Raw genomic sequence first — 13,569 nt, forward strand, 5'->3', positions numbered from 1 at the left:
TGCTGTGCTTTAACCAGCAACACATTTTCATCTGCACGGTAAACTGGTTAGCAAGGTTAGATCACACGGAATACAGGGAAAGCTAGCCGTCTGGATATATAATTAGCTTGAAGGTAGAAGACAGAGGGTGGTGGTGGAAGGTTGCTTATTGGGCTTGAGGTCTGTGACTAGTTGTGTGCTACAAGAATCAGTGCTGGGTCCACTGCTTTTTTGTCATTTATATAAATTACTTGGATGCGCATATAGTATGGTTAGTAAGTTTGCAGATGACACCAAAATTGGTGCTGCAGTGAATAGTGAAGAAGGTTACCTCAGAGTCCAGTGGAATCGTGATCACATGGGGAAATGGGCCAGGGAGTGGCAGATGGGAGTTTAATTTAGAGAAATGAGAGGTGTTACATTTTGGTAAATCAAATCAGGGCAGGTCTTATACACTTAACGGTAAGATCCTGGGGAGTGTTGACCAACAAAGAGACCTAGGGTTCATAGTTCCTTAAAAGCAGAGTCGCAGGTAGGGTAGTGAAGAAAACATATGGTATGCTTGCTTTTAATGGTCAGTGCACTGAGTATTGGAGTTGGAAGGTCATGTTTCAGCTGTACAGGACATTGGTCAGTCCACTTTTTGAATACTGCATTCAATTCTGGTCTCCAGCTATAGGAAGGATGTTGTGAAACTGGAAAAGGTTCAGAAAAGATGTAGCCAGGGTTGGAGGGTTTGAGCTATAAGGAGAGGCTGAATAGGCCTGGACTGTTTTCCCTGGAGCATCAGAAGCTGAGGGGGAATTTTATAGAGGTTTTATAAAATCATGGACAGGGTGTTAGAGCCAAGGTATTTTCATCTGGTTAGGGCAGTCCAAAATTAGAAGGCATAGTTTTAAGATGAGAAGGGAAAGATTTAAAAGGGACCTAAGGGGCAAACTTTTGATGCAGAGGGTGGTGCGTGTACAGAATGAGCTGCCAGAGGATGCAGTGGAGGTGGTACATCTTCTTGTGTATATGAATAGGAAGGGTCTGGAGGGATATGAGCCAAATGCTGGCAAATGGGACTAGATCAGTTTGGCATGGATGATTTGGACTGAAAGATCTGTTTCTGTGTTGTTCATCTCTATGACTCTATTAATGCCCAATAAAGGGCAAAAATCCAACTCTCCCCTCAGGGTCACCTGGAGATCATTATGATTGAATACCAGTTGTTGCAGCACTGAGTTTTCTTCCGATTAATGGGGTGATGATGTACTGGTGACACGGACACTCATCTGTAAAATTCTATTGCAATACCTTGGTCTTCCAGTTTTAGTAATGTTTTACTAATACATATTTTACTAATGAACCGTGGAAGGCTTCAGACAAAATCCCATGTTTTTGCTGATGTCACACATGAATTCTTTCAATCAAGAATCATTGACAGCAAAGTGCAACTTGAATTTGACAAATTTGGCCTATATCCCTCTAGATCCTTCCTATTTATATACCCAAGAAGATGTACCAGCCTCCACTACATCCTCTGGCAGCTCATTCCATATACGCACCACCCCCTGCATCAAAAGGTTGCCCCTTAGGTCCCTTTTAAATCCTTTCATTCCCACAGCTGCAGAGGTCTACTGCCCCAACCAAAAACATTTTTACATGAATTCCTGGAAAGTGCAAATTATGGCAAAGTGGTTCCGAGTTCCCCAAATTCTTTGCTGTGAATGCAGATTTCATCCAAACAATTAACCTGCTAAGACATTTCAAAGGACAGCTCAGAGCCTTTGAGTTACTGTGGGACTCAAGTCACATGTAGGTTTAGACCCACCAAGGAACAAAAGTTTCACTTTCTTCAAGGACATGAATGAATCAGTTAAGTTTGTAAAACATTTCAATGACTTCCCAGTCTCATTTTCTGTTTTTTTTCTAATTTATAGACTTTTCAAAAAATGTTACTAAACTCTCACAGTGGAATTTGAACTCCCAGTTCCAAATTATTGGTCATTTCACTCCCCGTTACTGATCATCCAATCCAGCACAGAACACAAACTGAACCCATTGCCTTCCAGTCCCATGTACCCCGGTTCCATCAATTGAATTTTATCATTGGGCCTTTCCACTAATTTGTTAATAGAATGTCTGCAGTATAGTCAGTGTATAAAAACAAAAAAAGTGTGCATTATTATTTTTAAAGCAGCTTCCTTCCCAATAGCTGAGCATCAACACTTACTGGATTTTTATTGGACTTTTCAGGTCCCGCGATCTGTTCTTTGATGAAGTCAAGGTCTTTTGGTAACACAAGGCCATAGTCCTGGAAAATACCCTCCAGCTTATTGGTCTTGATCATGTGGTCAAACATGGCCCTTGAACCTTCTTCGTGCTTTGTACAAGAACAAAGATTGAGTCATCATTCAATGCAGATGAAGAACAAATGAAATCTATAGTATCACACTCAAGCATGTTAAGATGCAGAGACTTAGAGTGAAAACCCTATTCCAGGTTATCAATTTAGGGATCCCCAGCTCCCTGGGCTTTTCCAAATCCTTCTGGTGACGTTCAGGATTTGGTTTCCTAATAGTGAAACTTGCAGGCACAAAGGACTATTGGACCATCATCATCATTCCTCAGGCAATGGATCTGTCTCAGGAAGCTTAACCAGGAGGGAGGGGAGAAAACCAGCAGAAAAAGGACAGAATTTGCAAAATAACTGGGAGAGGACAACTGGACAAACAAAAAATATACTTCAGGAAGGAAAGCCTTCCGGTCAAGATGGCGGCAGAGTAGGACATTCCAATCAGAGCTCTTTTGCTCCTTCAGTTTATTTTCTGTTTCCTTCTCTCTTTTCTCCCCTTATTCGTGCTTCTCCCCTCTTGTTGCTCACCTCCCCCATGGCGGTATCTCAGTCTGGTCCCTCGGCAGCTCGTGGTGAATCTCAGCCTGGTCCCTCGGCAGCTCATGGCGGTATCTCAGCCTGGTCCCTCGGCAGCTCATGGTGATGTCTCAGTCTGGTCCCTCGGCAGCTCATGGTGAATCCTGTCATGGTCCCTCGGCAGCTCATGGTGATGTCTCAGCCTGGTCCCTCGGCAGCTCGTGGTGAATCTCAGCCTCGTCCCTCGGCAGCTTGTGGTGATGTCTCAGCCTGGTCCCTCGGCAGCTTGTGGTTGTGTCTCAGCCTGGTCCCTCGGCAGCTCATGGTGAATCCTGGCATGGTCCTCGGTGGCTAGTGATCATGTCTCAGCCCAGTCCCTCGGCGGTTCGTGGTGAATCCCAGCCTGGTCCCTCGGTGGCTCATGTTGGTGTCTCAGCCTGGTCCCTCGGCAGCTCATGGTGAATCCTAGCATGGTCCCTCGGCAGCTTGTGACAGTGTCTCGGCTCAGCAGGTCTGTGGATTCTGCCCAAGCATGTTCCCGAGGCACTGGGGAGTTTGGAGAGACAGCAGTTCCAGCTGAAGCGACGGTATCTCTGGTGGTGGTGTCAAGAACAGACAGCTGAGGTCTCCCAGAGAGCAAGATAACAGGAGGACTCAAAGACTATTGAACTTTTAACTTATTTTTAGTTTAAAACTACAAAAGATTTCAATATTAACTATTACCTTATTTCGTTACCTTTCTACTATCGATGAAGTAATGCTTAAATTTTTAATTCTTGCTTCTCTTACTACTTTGTACCTAAGCTTTTTGTGCCTGAGTGTCTTGGTATCCAGGATGGTGCCACGTGTGGCAATATTATATATTTTTCATTGTAGTCCTGCACCTCTGTCCTTGAGAGAGAGAGGACTGCAGGTCAGAGTTGAAAAGTGTGGTGCTGGAACAGCACAGCAGGTCAGGCAACATCCCAGGAGCAGAAGAGTCAACATTTCGGGCATAAGCCCTTCATCAGGAATGTATACTTGAGTACATGTGACAACAAAATTAAAAAAAAAGAAAATCAGAATCACATTTATATGGGGCCTTTCATAACCTCAGAATGTTACAAAATACTTTGCAGCCAATGGTTACTTTTGAAGTGCAGTCACACATGTAATTCAGGAAATGTGGCAGCCAATGTATGCACAGCAGGTCCTACAATCAGCCATCTGATAAGAACCAGATCAATCCAATTGTTGTTTTGCGAAGTTGAATGAGAATAAATATTGGCTGGAAACCAGGGATGAATTCCTTGATCTTCAAAATAGAAGCATGGGATCTTTGATATCTTCTCCCTTAATGTCAGCAGAACAAAAGAATTGATCATTAACTTCAGGAAGAAAGGAGGAGGACATGTCCCTATCTACATCAATGGAACTGAGGTGGAGAATTTGAGAGCGTCACGTTTCTTGGAGTGATGATAATCAGCAAAATGTCTTCATCCTCCCACAAAGATGCATTGGACAAGAAGGCACAACAATGCCTCTTCTTCCTCAGGAGACTTAGGAAATTTGCCATGTCCATATGGAATCTCACCTCCTTTTGCGGTTGCATTGAAGAAAGCATTCTATTTGGGTGCATCACGGCTTGGTATGGCAACTGCTCTGCCCAGGGTTGTAAGAAACTACAGAAGGTTGTGAACATGGCCTAAACCATCATGCAAGCATGCCATCCCATCCATGGACTCCACCTACACTTCCCGTTGCTGGGGAGAGGCAGCCAACATCATCAAAGACTCCTCACCCACCCCGCTATACTCTCCTCTAACCTATTCCCTCAGGCAGAAGATATAAAGCCTAAACAGACATATCAACAGGATCAAGAGCAGCTTCTTCCCCGCTGTACCACACTGCCAAATGGACCTCTCTAATTTCAAATCCAATACTGACCTTGCTTCTGTGCACCTCCTGTGCAGTCGTAACCTTGCCTCTCTAAACACCTTATGTGGCTGGAGGCTGAGAAAGATTGAGAAGTGAATATCCAAGGATATTCAAAATTTAGGAGAAATGGGCAAAAAGGAAAAGTAGGTAGGCCAGCATTCATAATAAGGGACAGAATCAGTACATTAGTAACAGAAGATCTTGGAGTGAAGGTTTAAGATGAAGAGTTAATCTCAATTTACATTTAGATTCAGGTTTTATTGTCACGATGGAACTAAGAAACAACAAGAGGCAGCAGACTTTGACGGGAGTTGTTCCTAGGTGATCAAACTATAGTGGCATTGTTAGACAAGATATAGATCAGGACAGTAAGGGATGTATGTAATAAAGGCAATACATTAATGATCAGCAATTTCAATTTGAGCACAGAGTGAGTTGATTAGCATGAATATCGTGGACAATGAATTTCTGGATTTCTGCTTACAAGTCAGATTTCTGGAGCAGGACATCAAGAGTCAACTAAGGCTCAGGCAATTTTGAGGATTAAGAGCTGGAAGATGAGAAAGGCCTATTTATTAACCTTGCTGTAGTGGAGCCTTTGAGAAAATGCACTCGAGAATTTAATGGTACACAGACAATGGCTCGTATTTAAATAAATACTACATAGTCTATACAGAGGAACCTCGATTATCCGAATGAGATGGGCAGGCAGCATTTTGCCTGGATAATTGATTATTTGGATAACTGATCCAATGCCTCTCCTTTGGGACTCGGAGTCTTCTGAAAATTCCTTTTTCCTTGCTCTTGCTGCCTTGCTCCCTTTCTCTGTATCAGAATGTATTTCTGAACAGACACATATTGCTGATGTCTCTCCCTGCTGCTGCTTCACTTCAATGGGATTGACAGAGTGAGCACTTGCTAAGTCCGCTCCCTGTTCAGTAGAATAGGCAGCAGCACACTGCGGCATCTAGTCCCTGCTGTGTGCTTTCAACTCTCCACATTTCCAGCCAGTGGATGGAATGAAGCAGCCAGATGCTTCTTATCTCTTCTCTCCACTGGGAATCCAGAACAAAATAAAGTAACGGAATGGAGACGGTAGCTGTCCTGGAAACCAACAGCAAGATTGCTGCTACCTTTGGGAGTGGGGTGGTGGTTGGGGGGGTTGTGGTTGGGGGGGTGGGGGGGAGCTGGGCGAGTCTCAAAATAGCATGCACAACCACAGTCAAACACACTTTTTACTGCAACTTTTTGGCAAGTTCCCACTCTGCCCTGTACAGGACAACGTTGGAGAGATTATCCGGGGAAGGGGGGAATCCCTGTGTAGAACTCCAGGGAAAGTGTGGGAGGGTGAGAGAGAGAGAGTGGGGGCGTGGGAGGTCAGTCATTTGGAGATGGTGCCTGGGCTCCCATCGATGTCCAGGACTGCTCTCGACAGCATTTCAATAAGCCGAATTCACTTTTAATCACTGTAAACAAAAGACTCAATCAGTGTTGGTAACACCTCTTTGATGTAATGTTTCTATCGGGACCTTGAGATCTTCTTCGAATAATCCAAAATTCGAAAAGTTGATAATCGAGGTTCCTATGTAATGGGTGAACATTCCTCTGAGGAACAACCTCAATCAGAAGGAAAAGGTCAAATCAACCATGATGAATGAAAGAATTTAATACTGCATTAGATCAGTAGCTTATAAGGATGCCTGAATGCCAAAAAAGTGGTAAGCCTAAGGATTGGAAACAATTAAAAACTGAGGAAAGGAGGTCCAAGAAACTCATTAGGAAAGAGAAAAGAGAATATATAAATGTAAACTAGCCAGAAACATCAAAGTGTAAAAGCTTTATTGAATATGTAAAAAGGAAAATAATCACCTAGGACAAACGTAGGCCTGTTGCAGTTGGGACAGGACAATGTATAGCAGAGAACAAGAAATGGTGGAGAAATTAAATAATCGCTTTGCCTCTACCTTCACAGAAGAAGATGAAAAAAATCTCCCAGAAACATCATCTGACAAAGGGTTTTGTGGAATTATGAATGATGAGTAATAATAAAAAAGTAGTACTTGAAAAGTTAATCAAATTGAAGCTTGACAAATTCTCTGGTCCAGATGAGCTTCAGCCCAAAGCGTTGAAGGAGGAGGTTAGACAAGGGATGGATGCATTGATTCATTGATGGTTATTGTTCAAAATTCTATAGATTCTAGAAAAGTTTTGGTTGATTGAAAGACAGCCAATATTTGATGAGAATTTAAGAAAGGAGGTATAGGGAGAATGATGAATCACAAACTATCAAATTGAAATCAATACGGAAAATATTGGAATCTATTATAATGGCTTTGCTCACGAGACCCTTAGAAAACAATTGTAAAATTGGTTAGAGTGCACACCCGTTAATGAAATGGAAATCTTGTTTGGTAAAATTGTTTGGAGTCTTTTTGAGGCTTTTGCTTGCTGCATTAATAAAGGACAACTGGTGTGGTGTATTTAGATGTTCAGAACGCTTTTGGTAAGATTCCATGCAGGACTTAGTGAACAAAATAAAGGGCATGGGATTGGGGAATTATACTCACATGAATTGAGAACTGGTTAACAGATAAATGCACAGAACATCAATAAACAGATCATTCTCAGGGTGACAGGCTGCTGCTAGTGAAGTACTAAAGTGATTAGTGCTAGGTCCACAGTTGCTCACAATCTATGTTAGTGGTTCGGATATGGGTTTAACTGTAATGTTCCATATTTTGGTGATGTGCCCAACTTGGCAGGAACTTAAGTTGCGAAGTAGATGCAAGGAGGCATTGAGAGGACTTGAACAGGCTAAGTAAATAGACTAAAACATGGCAGATGGAAAATAATGTGTTAAGTTATTCACTTTGGTAGAAAACCAGAAAGGTGGAAGTAATTAGAAAAGCAACTGGTAACTTGGCCTTCGTTCAAGGTGGTTTGAATACAGAAGTAAAGACGTCTTGCTGCAGTTGTACAGAGCCTTGAGGACACCTCACGTAGTGTAAAATGTACAATTTTGGTCTCATTCTTAATGGAGGGCTTACTTGCCATGAAGGTGTGCACTGGAGGTTCACCAAAGTAATCCCTGGGAAGGTGGGACCGTTTTAGTTGGAGAGATTGAGGACTGAGTCCATATTCCTTAAACTTTCAAAGAGTTCAGGGTCACATCATTGAAGCAGACAAACTTCTTTCAGGATTTGACAGGGTAGACGTAGATGTTACCCAACCCAAGTTTTAAACCAGTCATAATCTCAGGATATGACATAAGCAATTTAAGACTGAAATGAAGAGGAATTTCTTTACTCAGAACATGCTAAATCTTTTGAATTTTCTGCTGTAAGGAGCTGTAAAAGTCCATGGTGGAAGTGAATGGATTTCTGGAAACTAAGGCCAAGGAAATCATACAGGAAAGTGAATGATCAGCCATGATCTAGTTGAATGGTAGAGCAAGCTCTACATCAGATTAGATTGGATTCTCTACAGTGTGGGAACAGGCCCTTTGGTCCAACCAGTCCATACCAACCCTCCATGGGTGAGTAACCCACCCAGACCTATTTCCCTCTGACTAATGCACCTAACACTATGGGCAATTTAGCATGGCTAACTCACCTGATCTGCACATTTTTGGATGTGGGAGGAAACTGGAGCACCCAGAGGATACACATGCAGACATGGGGAGAATGTGCAAACGTCACACAGACAGTCACCCGAGGTTGGAATCGAACCTGGAACCCTGGTGCTGTGAGGCAGCAGTGCTAACCACTGAGCCACCATACCACATGCTGAATACCTACTCCGGTTCCTCTGTTTCTGTTAGGGTTAGGTAATTTAGTTCTCACAGGTACATGCTTGAAGATAGTCTCCTGGTAATTTGAGCTGAAAATGTATTGCTGGTTAAAGCGCAGCAGGTCAGGCAGCATCCAAGGAACAGGAAATTCGACATTTCGGGCACAAGTCCTTCATGTGCCTGAAACGTCGAATTTCCTGTTCCTTGGATGCTGCCTGACCTGCTGCGCTTTAACCAGCAACACATTTTCAGCTCTGATCTCCAGCATCTGCAGACCTCACTTTTTACTCCTGTTAATTTGATAATAACTTCCAGTTGACTTCATTGTTTCTAGTATCGCTCAGCGTTACTCAGACACTGCAGTTATTACCTTCCAGCCAAAATCATTTCCTCGAGCTTTAGGGATAAATTTTTGATCAAACAGATGTGAAAATGGGCCATGACCTGGGGAAACAAAGACGATGTGTTATACCTACTGTTCACATCAACAGGTGTAGTTTAATTGTGGTAACTCATCTAACTTTAAAGAGAGACATTCTGCAGGTCTATGTAATGCGTCACATAGGAAAGGAAACAAAATAGAAACCCATTGAAAATTCATGCCTTGGCACGGTAACTCCGTAAAGGGAGTGTTTGTTTTAGAGACACAGGTGAATAGAGCAACAAAGGAATTACTGCAGTGAGGAGGAACAGCAGCTACTGCTGTGAAATGCAGCATAAATTGTGTTTTTTGTTAACAACCAAGCAGAATGTTCATAAAAGTTGCTTCTCAATTCAAACAGCATTCCAGTATCAATAAGGAGAAGAGGCAATAAGCACAATAACTATCACTAGAAAAAAAATACAAGGGAAAGTAATGGGGGTCATAGATGTTAGGTGGATTGGCCATGCTAAATTGGCCATGCTAAATTGCCCACAGTGTTCAGGGAAGTGTAGGTTAAGTGCACTAGTTGGGGGAAATGTGGAGTAATAGGGGAATGGGTCTGGGTGTGTTACTCTTCGGGGGGTTGGTGTGGATGTGCTGGCTGAAGGGCCTGTTTCCACACTGTAGGGATTCTAAAAAGGATGATAAGTCCCCTGGACCAGATGAGATACAGCCTATGATATTAAAGGAAGTTGCTACAGAGATAGTGGATGCACAAATAGTAATCTTCCAAGAATCCTTCAGAGTCTCAGAGGATTTACTTTAAAAAAGGAGACAAGAGAAAGTAACTATAAGCCAGTTATCTTAACGTCTGTTATTAGGAATATGTTAGAACCTACTATAAAGGATGTAACAGCAATGCATTTAGCAATACATAATGTGATTAAACAGAGTCAGCATTGTGTTATGAAGGGGAAATCTTGTCTGACTAGAATTCTTTGAGGAGGTAACAAACAGGATAGATGAAAGGGAAGCAGTGACGCAATATTTTTGGATTTTTAGAAGTTGTTTGATAAACTAGCACACATTAGGCTACATAAAAAGATAAGAACCCCTGATATTTGAGGTAGTATGTTAATGTGAGTCGAGGATTGGCTACCGAATAGAAGCCAGTTGGGATAAGGAGGTATTTTCAGGATGGCAACCTTTAACTAGTGCAGGGACCACAGTTATTTATTTTATATTTTTATGTCTTGGATGAGAAAAGTGAATGAACAATAGCCAAGTTTTTGGATGACCCAAAAATAGCTGGGAAGGCAAGCGAAGAAGATGGGATAGAGATTCTGCAGAGGCATCTAGAAAGATTAAGCGAGTGGGCAAAAACTTGATGGAATATAGTGTAGGGAAATGTGAAGTTATGACTATGACAGGAAGAATACAGGAGTGAATATTATTTAAATGAGGGATAACTGGAGAAAGCTTTGGAACACAGGATTTGCATGAATCACAAAAAGCTAGCATCCAAGTTCAACTGGGGATAGGGCTGAAAATGTGTTGCTGGAAAAGCGCTTTTCCAGCAACACATTTTCAGCTCTGATCTCCAGCATCTGCAGACCTCACTTTCTCCTCAATTGGGGATAGGCAATGCAAATTGAATGGTGGCCTTTATTTCGAAGGAAATTGAGTTAAAACTAGGGATGCCTTGCTAAAACTATACTAGGCTCTAGTTGGACCACAGCTGAAAGAACTGTCTTATGAGCAGAAGCGGAGTAGGTTAAGCCTTTGCTGATTGGATTTTACAAAAATGTCACACAATCTTATTGAACATACAGGATTCTTAGGGATTTTACAAGGGGTCTCTGTAGATGCAGAAAGGTTGTTTCTCCCCGTGGGAGAATCTAGGACCAGAGGACATATTCTCAGCATATGGAGCCACACATTTAAGACAGAGATGAGGAGGAATTTTTTCTCTTGAAGCGTAATGATTCTGTAATATTCTTTACTGGAGAGAGCTGTTGAGGCTCTTAAGTATATTGAAGGCTGGGATAAACAGAATTTTAATCAGTTTGGCTAATGATTTTAAGTAAAGAATCATTATAACTTGTTAACAAAAATAGGATTCTGTTCTACCAGCTCTTACAGATTTGTTTACCCACCCAGATCATGGCAGAGTCCAGCTACCTTCACACACAGAATGTCTCTCTGGCTTATATCAAGATCTGGTTGTCGCTCAGCGAGAGCTTTAATCAACTGGCCTGCCAGATATGCCACACTGAAGGATGAGAAAAGAGCAATTTAACAAAGTTACACAGTTCTTTAAACTTTAACTGTCAGAGTTTCTAATCAATAAATACCAATTGATTTTCCTATGAAAATCAGCTGTTTCAATTTCCTGCACACAATAATTTTCACACGAGCAATTAAGGAAATTAATTAACAATATGCATGTTTTAATTACTCCTCTGTAATTTGATTGGCAACACTTTCGCTATGGAGTCAGAAGTTGTGTGTTTAAATCTCAATTCAGAGACCAAAAGGCAAAGACCTTGGCTGGCATTTTAGTGCAGCACTGCCCTGTCAGAAGTGCCATCATATTCAGTCAAGGACCTATCTGCCAGATATAACAGGTTTTACAGCAGTATTTCAAAGAGTTAGGAGGTCTCCCAGTTTCCTGGGCAATACTTAACCATCAACCATTATAAAAAACAGATTGCTCCAGTTCTATTTGAGAGAGGTTATGTGTAAATGGGCTGTGACAGAAGTCATAAGTATTTTTGAAGTGAAAAGCAAATTGGAATATCCTGAGGTGGAGAACGATGAGCTTTTGTGGTGCAGCAATAGTGCCCTTACCCCTAAGCCTGGGTTCAAGTCCCACCAGCTTCAGAGGTGTGTAATAACATTTCTGAACAGGTGGATGAAATTATCTATGAATGCAAGTCTTTCTTTAACAAATAAAGGACAATGAATGTAATACTAGCTATGATAGAGTCATCTTGAAAAGCAGACTGCATGTGAAACAGTACATCTAAACTGAAAGGGGTTATGATTTTTTTAAGACATTAAGTGTAGGCCTAGATTTGCTATTATTGCATTATAGAAACAAAATCACAAAATGGTATCCACGCATTTGTGAAATTTCAGGGAGAAGAATTTTCATTTCTAATTAAGCATTCCACATATTTGGCATGTCTGAAATCATTTCAAAGTTAAAGAATCCCTCTGTGGTATCGTTAGAGCTCCACTTTGTGATACAGCATTTGCAGAATCACATGCTTACATTCAACGGTTCTCTGCATTATTGAGAATCTCACAGTCTTCTTAGAATGGAGGCACTGACCACAATGCCTTAGTGACCTTCCAGATACAGAGCTGCACATTAAACTGAGAAATGTTTTGATACCAGAAACATCATGGAGAAGTTGACAGCCGTGGAGATTTTGATGGCCACTGGGTCTGCTTCTCTTGCCCTGCTGTAGGGTAGCAGGTCCATCCAGTTTGAGATAATGGCACATCTTAGTCACCAACGTCTCAGAGAAGCCATTGCAACCACTGCTCCTGAGGTGGAGGGGCGAGGAGTGGGTAAGGTCTCCTATTGGAAGTCGTCCCTCCCCCTCTGCAAATAGCTTCTCCTCTCTGTTGCTTTGCCCACCTCTCCATGACGCTGCAGTCCAGGAGCTGCTGCCTTGGCCCCATGACTTACAACAATCACTAGGGAAAAATTGCTAGCATACTATTGAACCCAAAAGCTGTCAAGTTCTTTACGCTAGAAGGCCTGCATCCTACAGTCTGGCACAGATAGTAGATGCATTGTTATAATCTTCCAAAGTTCCTTAGATTATGGAAGGGTCCTAGCGAATGGTGTAAATAAATAGATTTAACCTTTAGTGAAATAAGGAGGGAGGCAGAAAGCAGGAAACAGCATCTGTCGTCGTGAAAGGGCTTTGAAGGATAATTAGAACTTGGCACAGCCAACATGGCTTTGTGAAAGGGAAACTGTATTTAATTAATGTATTTACACTGAGAGTGGTGGATGAGTGAAATGCACTGCCAGTGGTGGTAGTAGAGTCAGATACGTTAGGGGCAATTAAGTTACTGTTGGGTAGGCACATGGATGATAGTACAACGAAGGGTATGTAAGTTAGTTTGATCTTATAGTAGGATAAAAGGCCGGCATTACATCGAGGGTCAAAGGGCCTGGACTGTTCTGTATTGTTCTATTTTCAAAGCATATGTCAAATGCCTGGTGCTTCATTATCTCCTTTAACTTATAGAGTCGTAGAGATGTACAGCACAGAAACAGACCCTTTGGTCCAACTTGTCCATGTCGATCAGATATCCCAAACCAATCTAGTCCCATCTGCCAGCACCCTCCAAACCCTTCCCATTCATATACCCAACCAGATGCCTTTTAAATGTTGCAATTGTACCAGCCTCCACCATTTCCTCTGGCAGCTCATTCCATACACGTACCACCCTCTGCGTGAAACTGTTGCCCCTTAGGTCTCTTTTATATCTTTCACCTCTCACCTTAAACCTATGTCCTCTAGTTCTGGACTCTCCCACCTCAGGGAAAAGACCTTGTATATTTACCTTATCCATGCCCCTCATGATTTTATAAACCTCTATAAGGTCACCCCTCAGCCTCCGATGTTCCAAAGAAAA

General features: G+C 42.1%; 1 protein-coding gene across 1 annotated transcript in view; it reads right to left on the minus strand.

Moving 5' to 3' along the window:
- LOC132822847 (deoxynucleoside triphosphate triphosphohydrolase SAMHD1-like) overlaps positions 1 to 13,569 on the minus strand; it is a 65,300-nt gene that overhangs the window by 45,535 nt on the left and 6,196 nt on the right. Inside the window, exons 3-5 of the mRNA XM_060836220.1 lie at positions 11,064 to 11,179; positions 8,914 to 8,987; positions 2,198 to 2,347 (exon numbers count right to left, since the gene is read on the minus strand). Of these exons, the coding sequence (XP_060692203.1) occupies positions 2,198 to 2,347; positions 8,914 to 8,987; positions 11,064 to 11,179 (340 nt within the window). The remainder of the gene's footprint in view (positions 1 to 2,197; positions 2,348 to 8,913; positions 8,988 to 11,063; positions 11,180 to 13,569) is intronic.

This window comes from Hemiscyllium ocellatum, chromosome 15, assembly GCF_020745735.1.
Source record: "Hemiscyllium ocellatum isolate sHemOce1 chromosome 15, sHemOce1.pat.X.cur, whole genome shotgun sequence".
In the NCBI taxonomy this organism is placed as follows: domain Eukaryota; kingdom Metazoa; phylum Chordata; class Chondrichthyes; order Orectolobiformes; family Hemiscylliidae; genus Hemiscyllium; species Hemiscyllium ocellatum.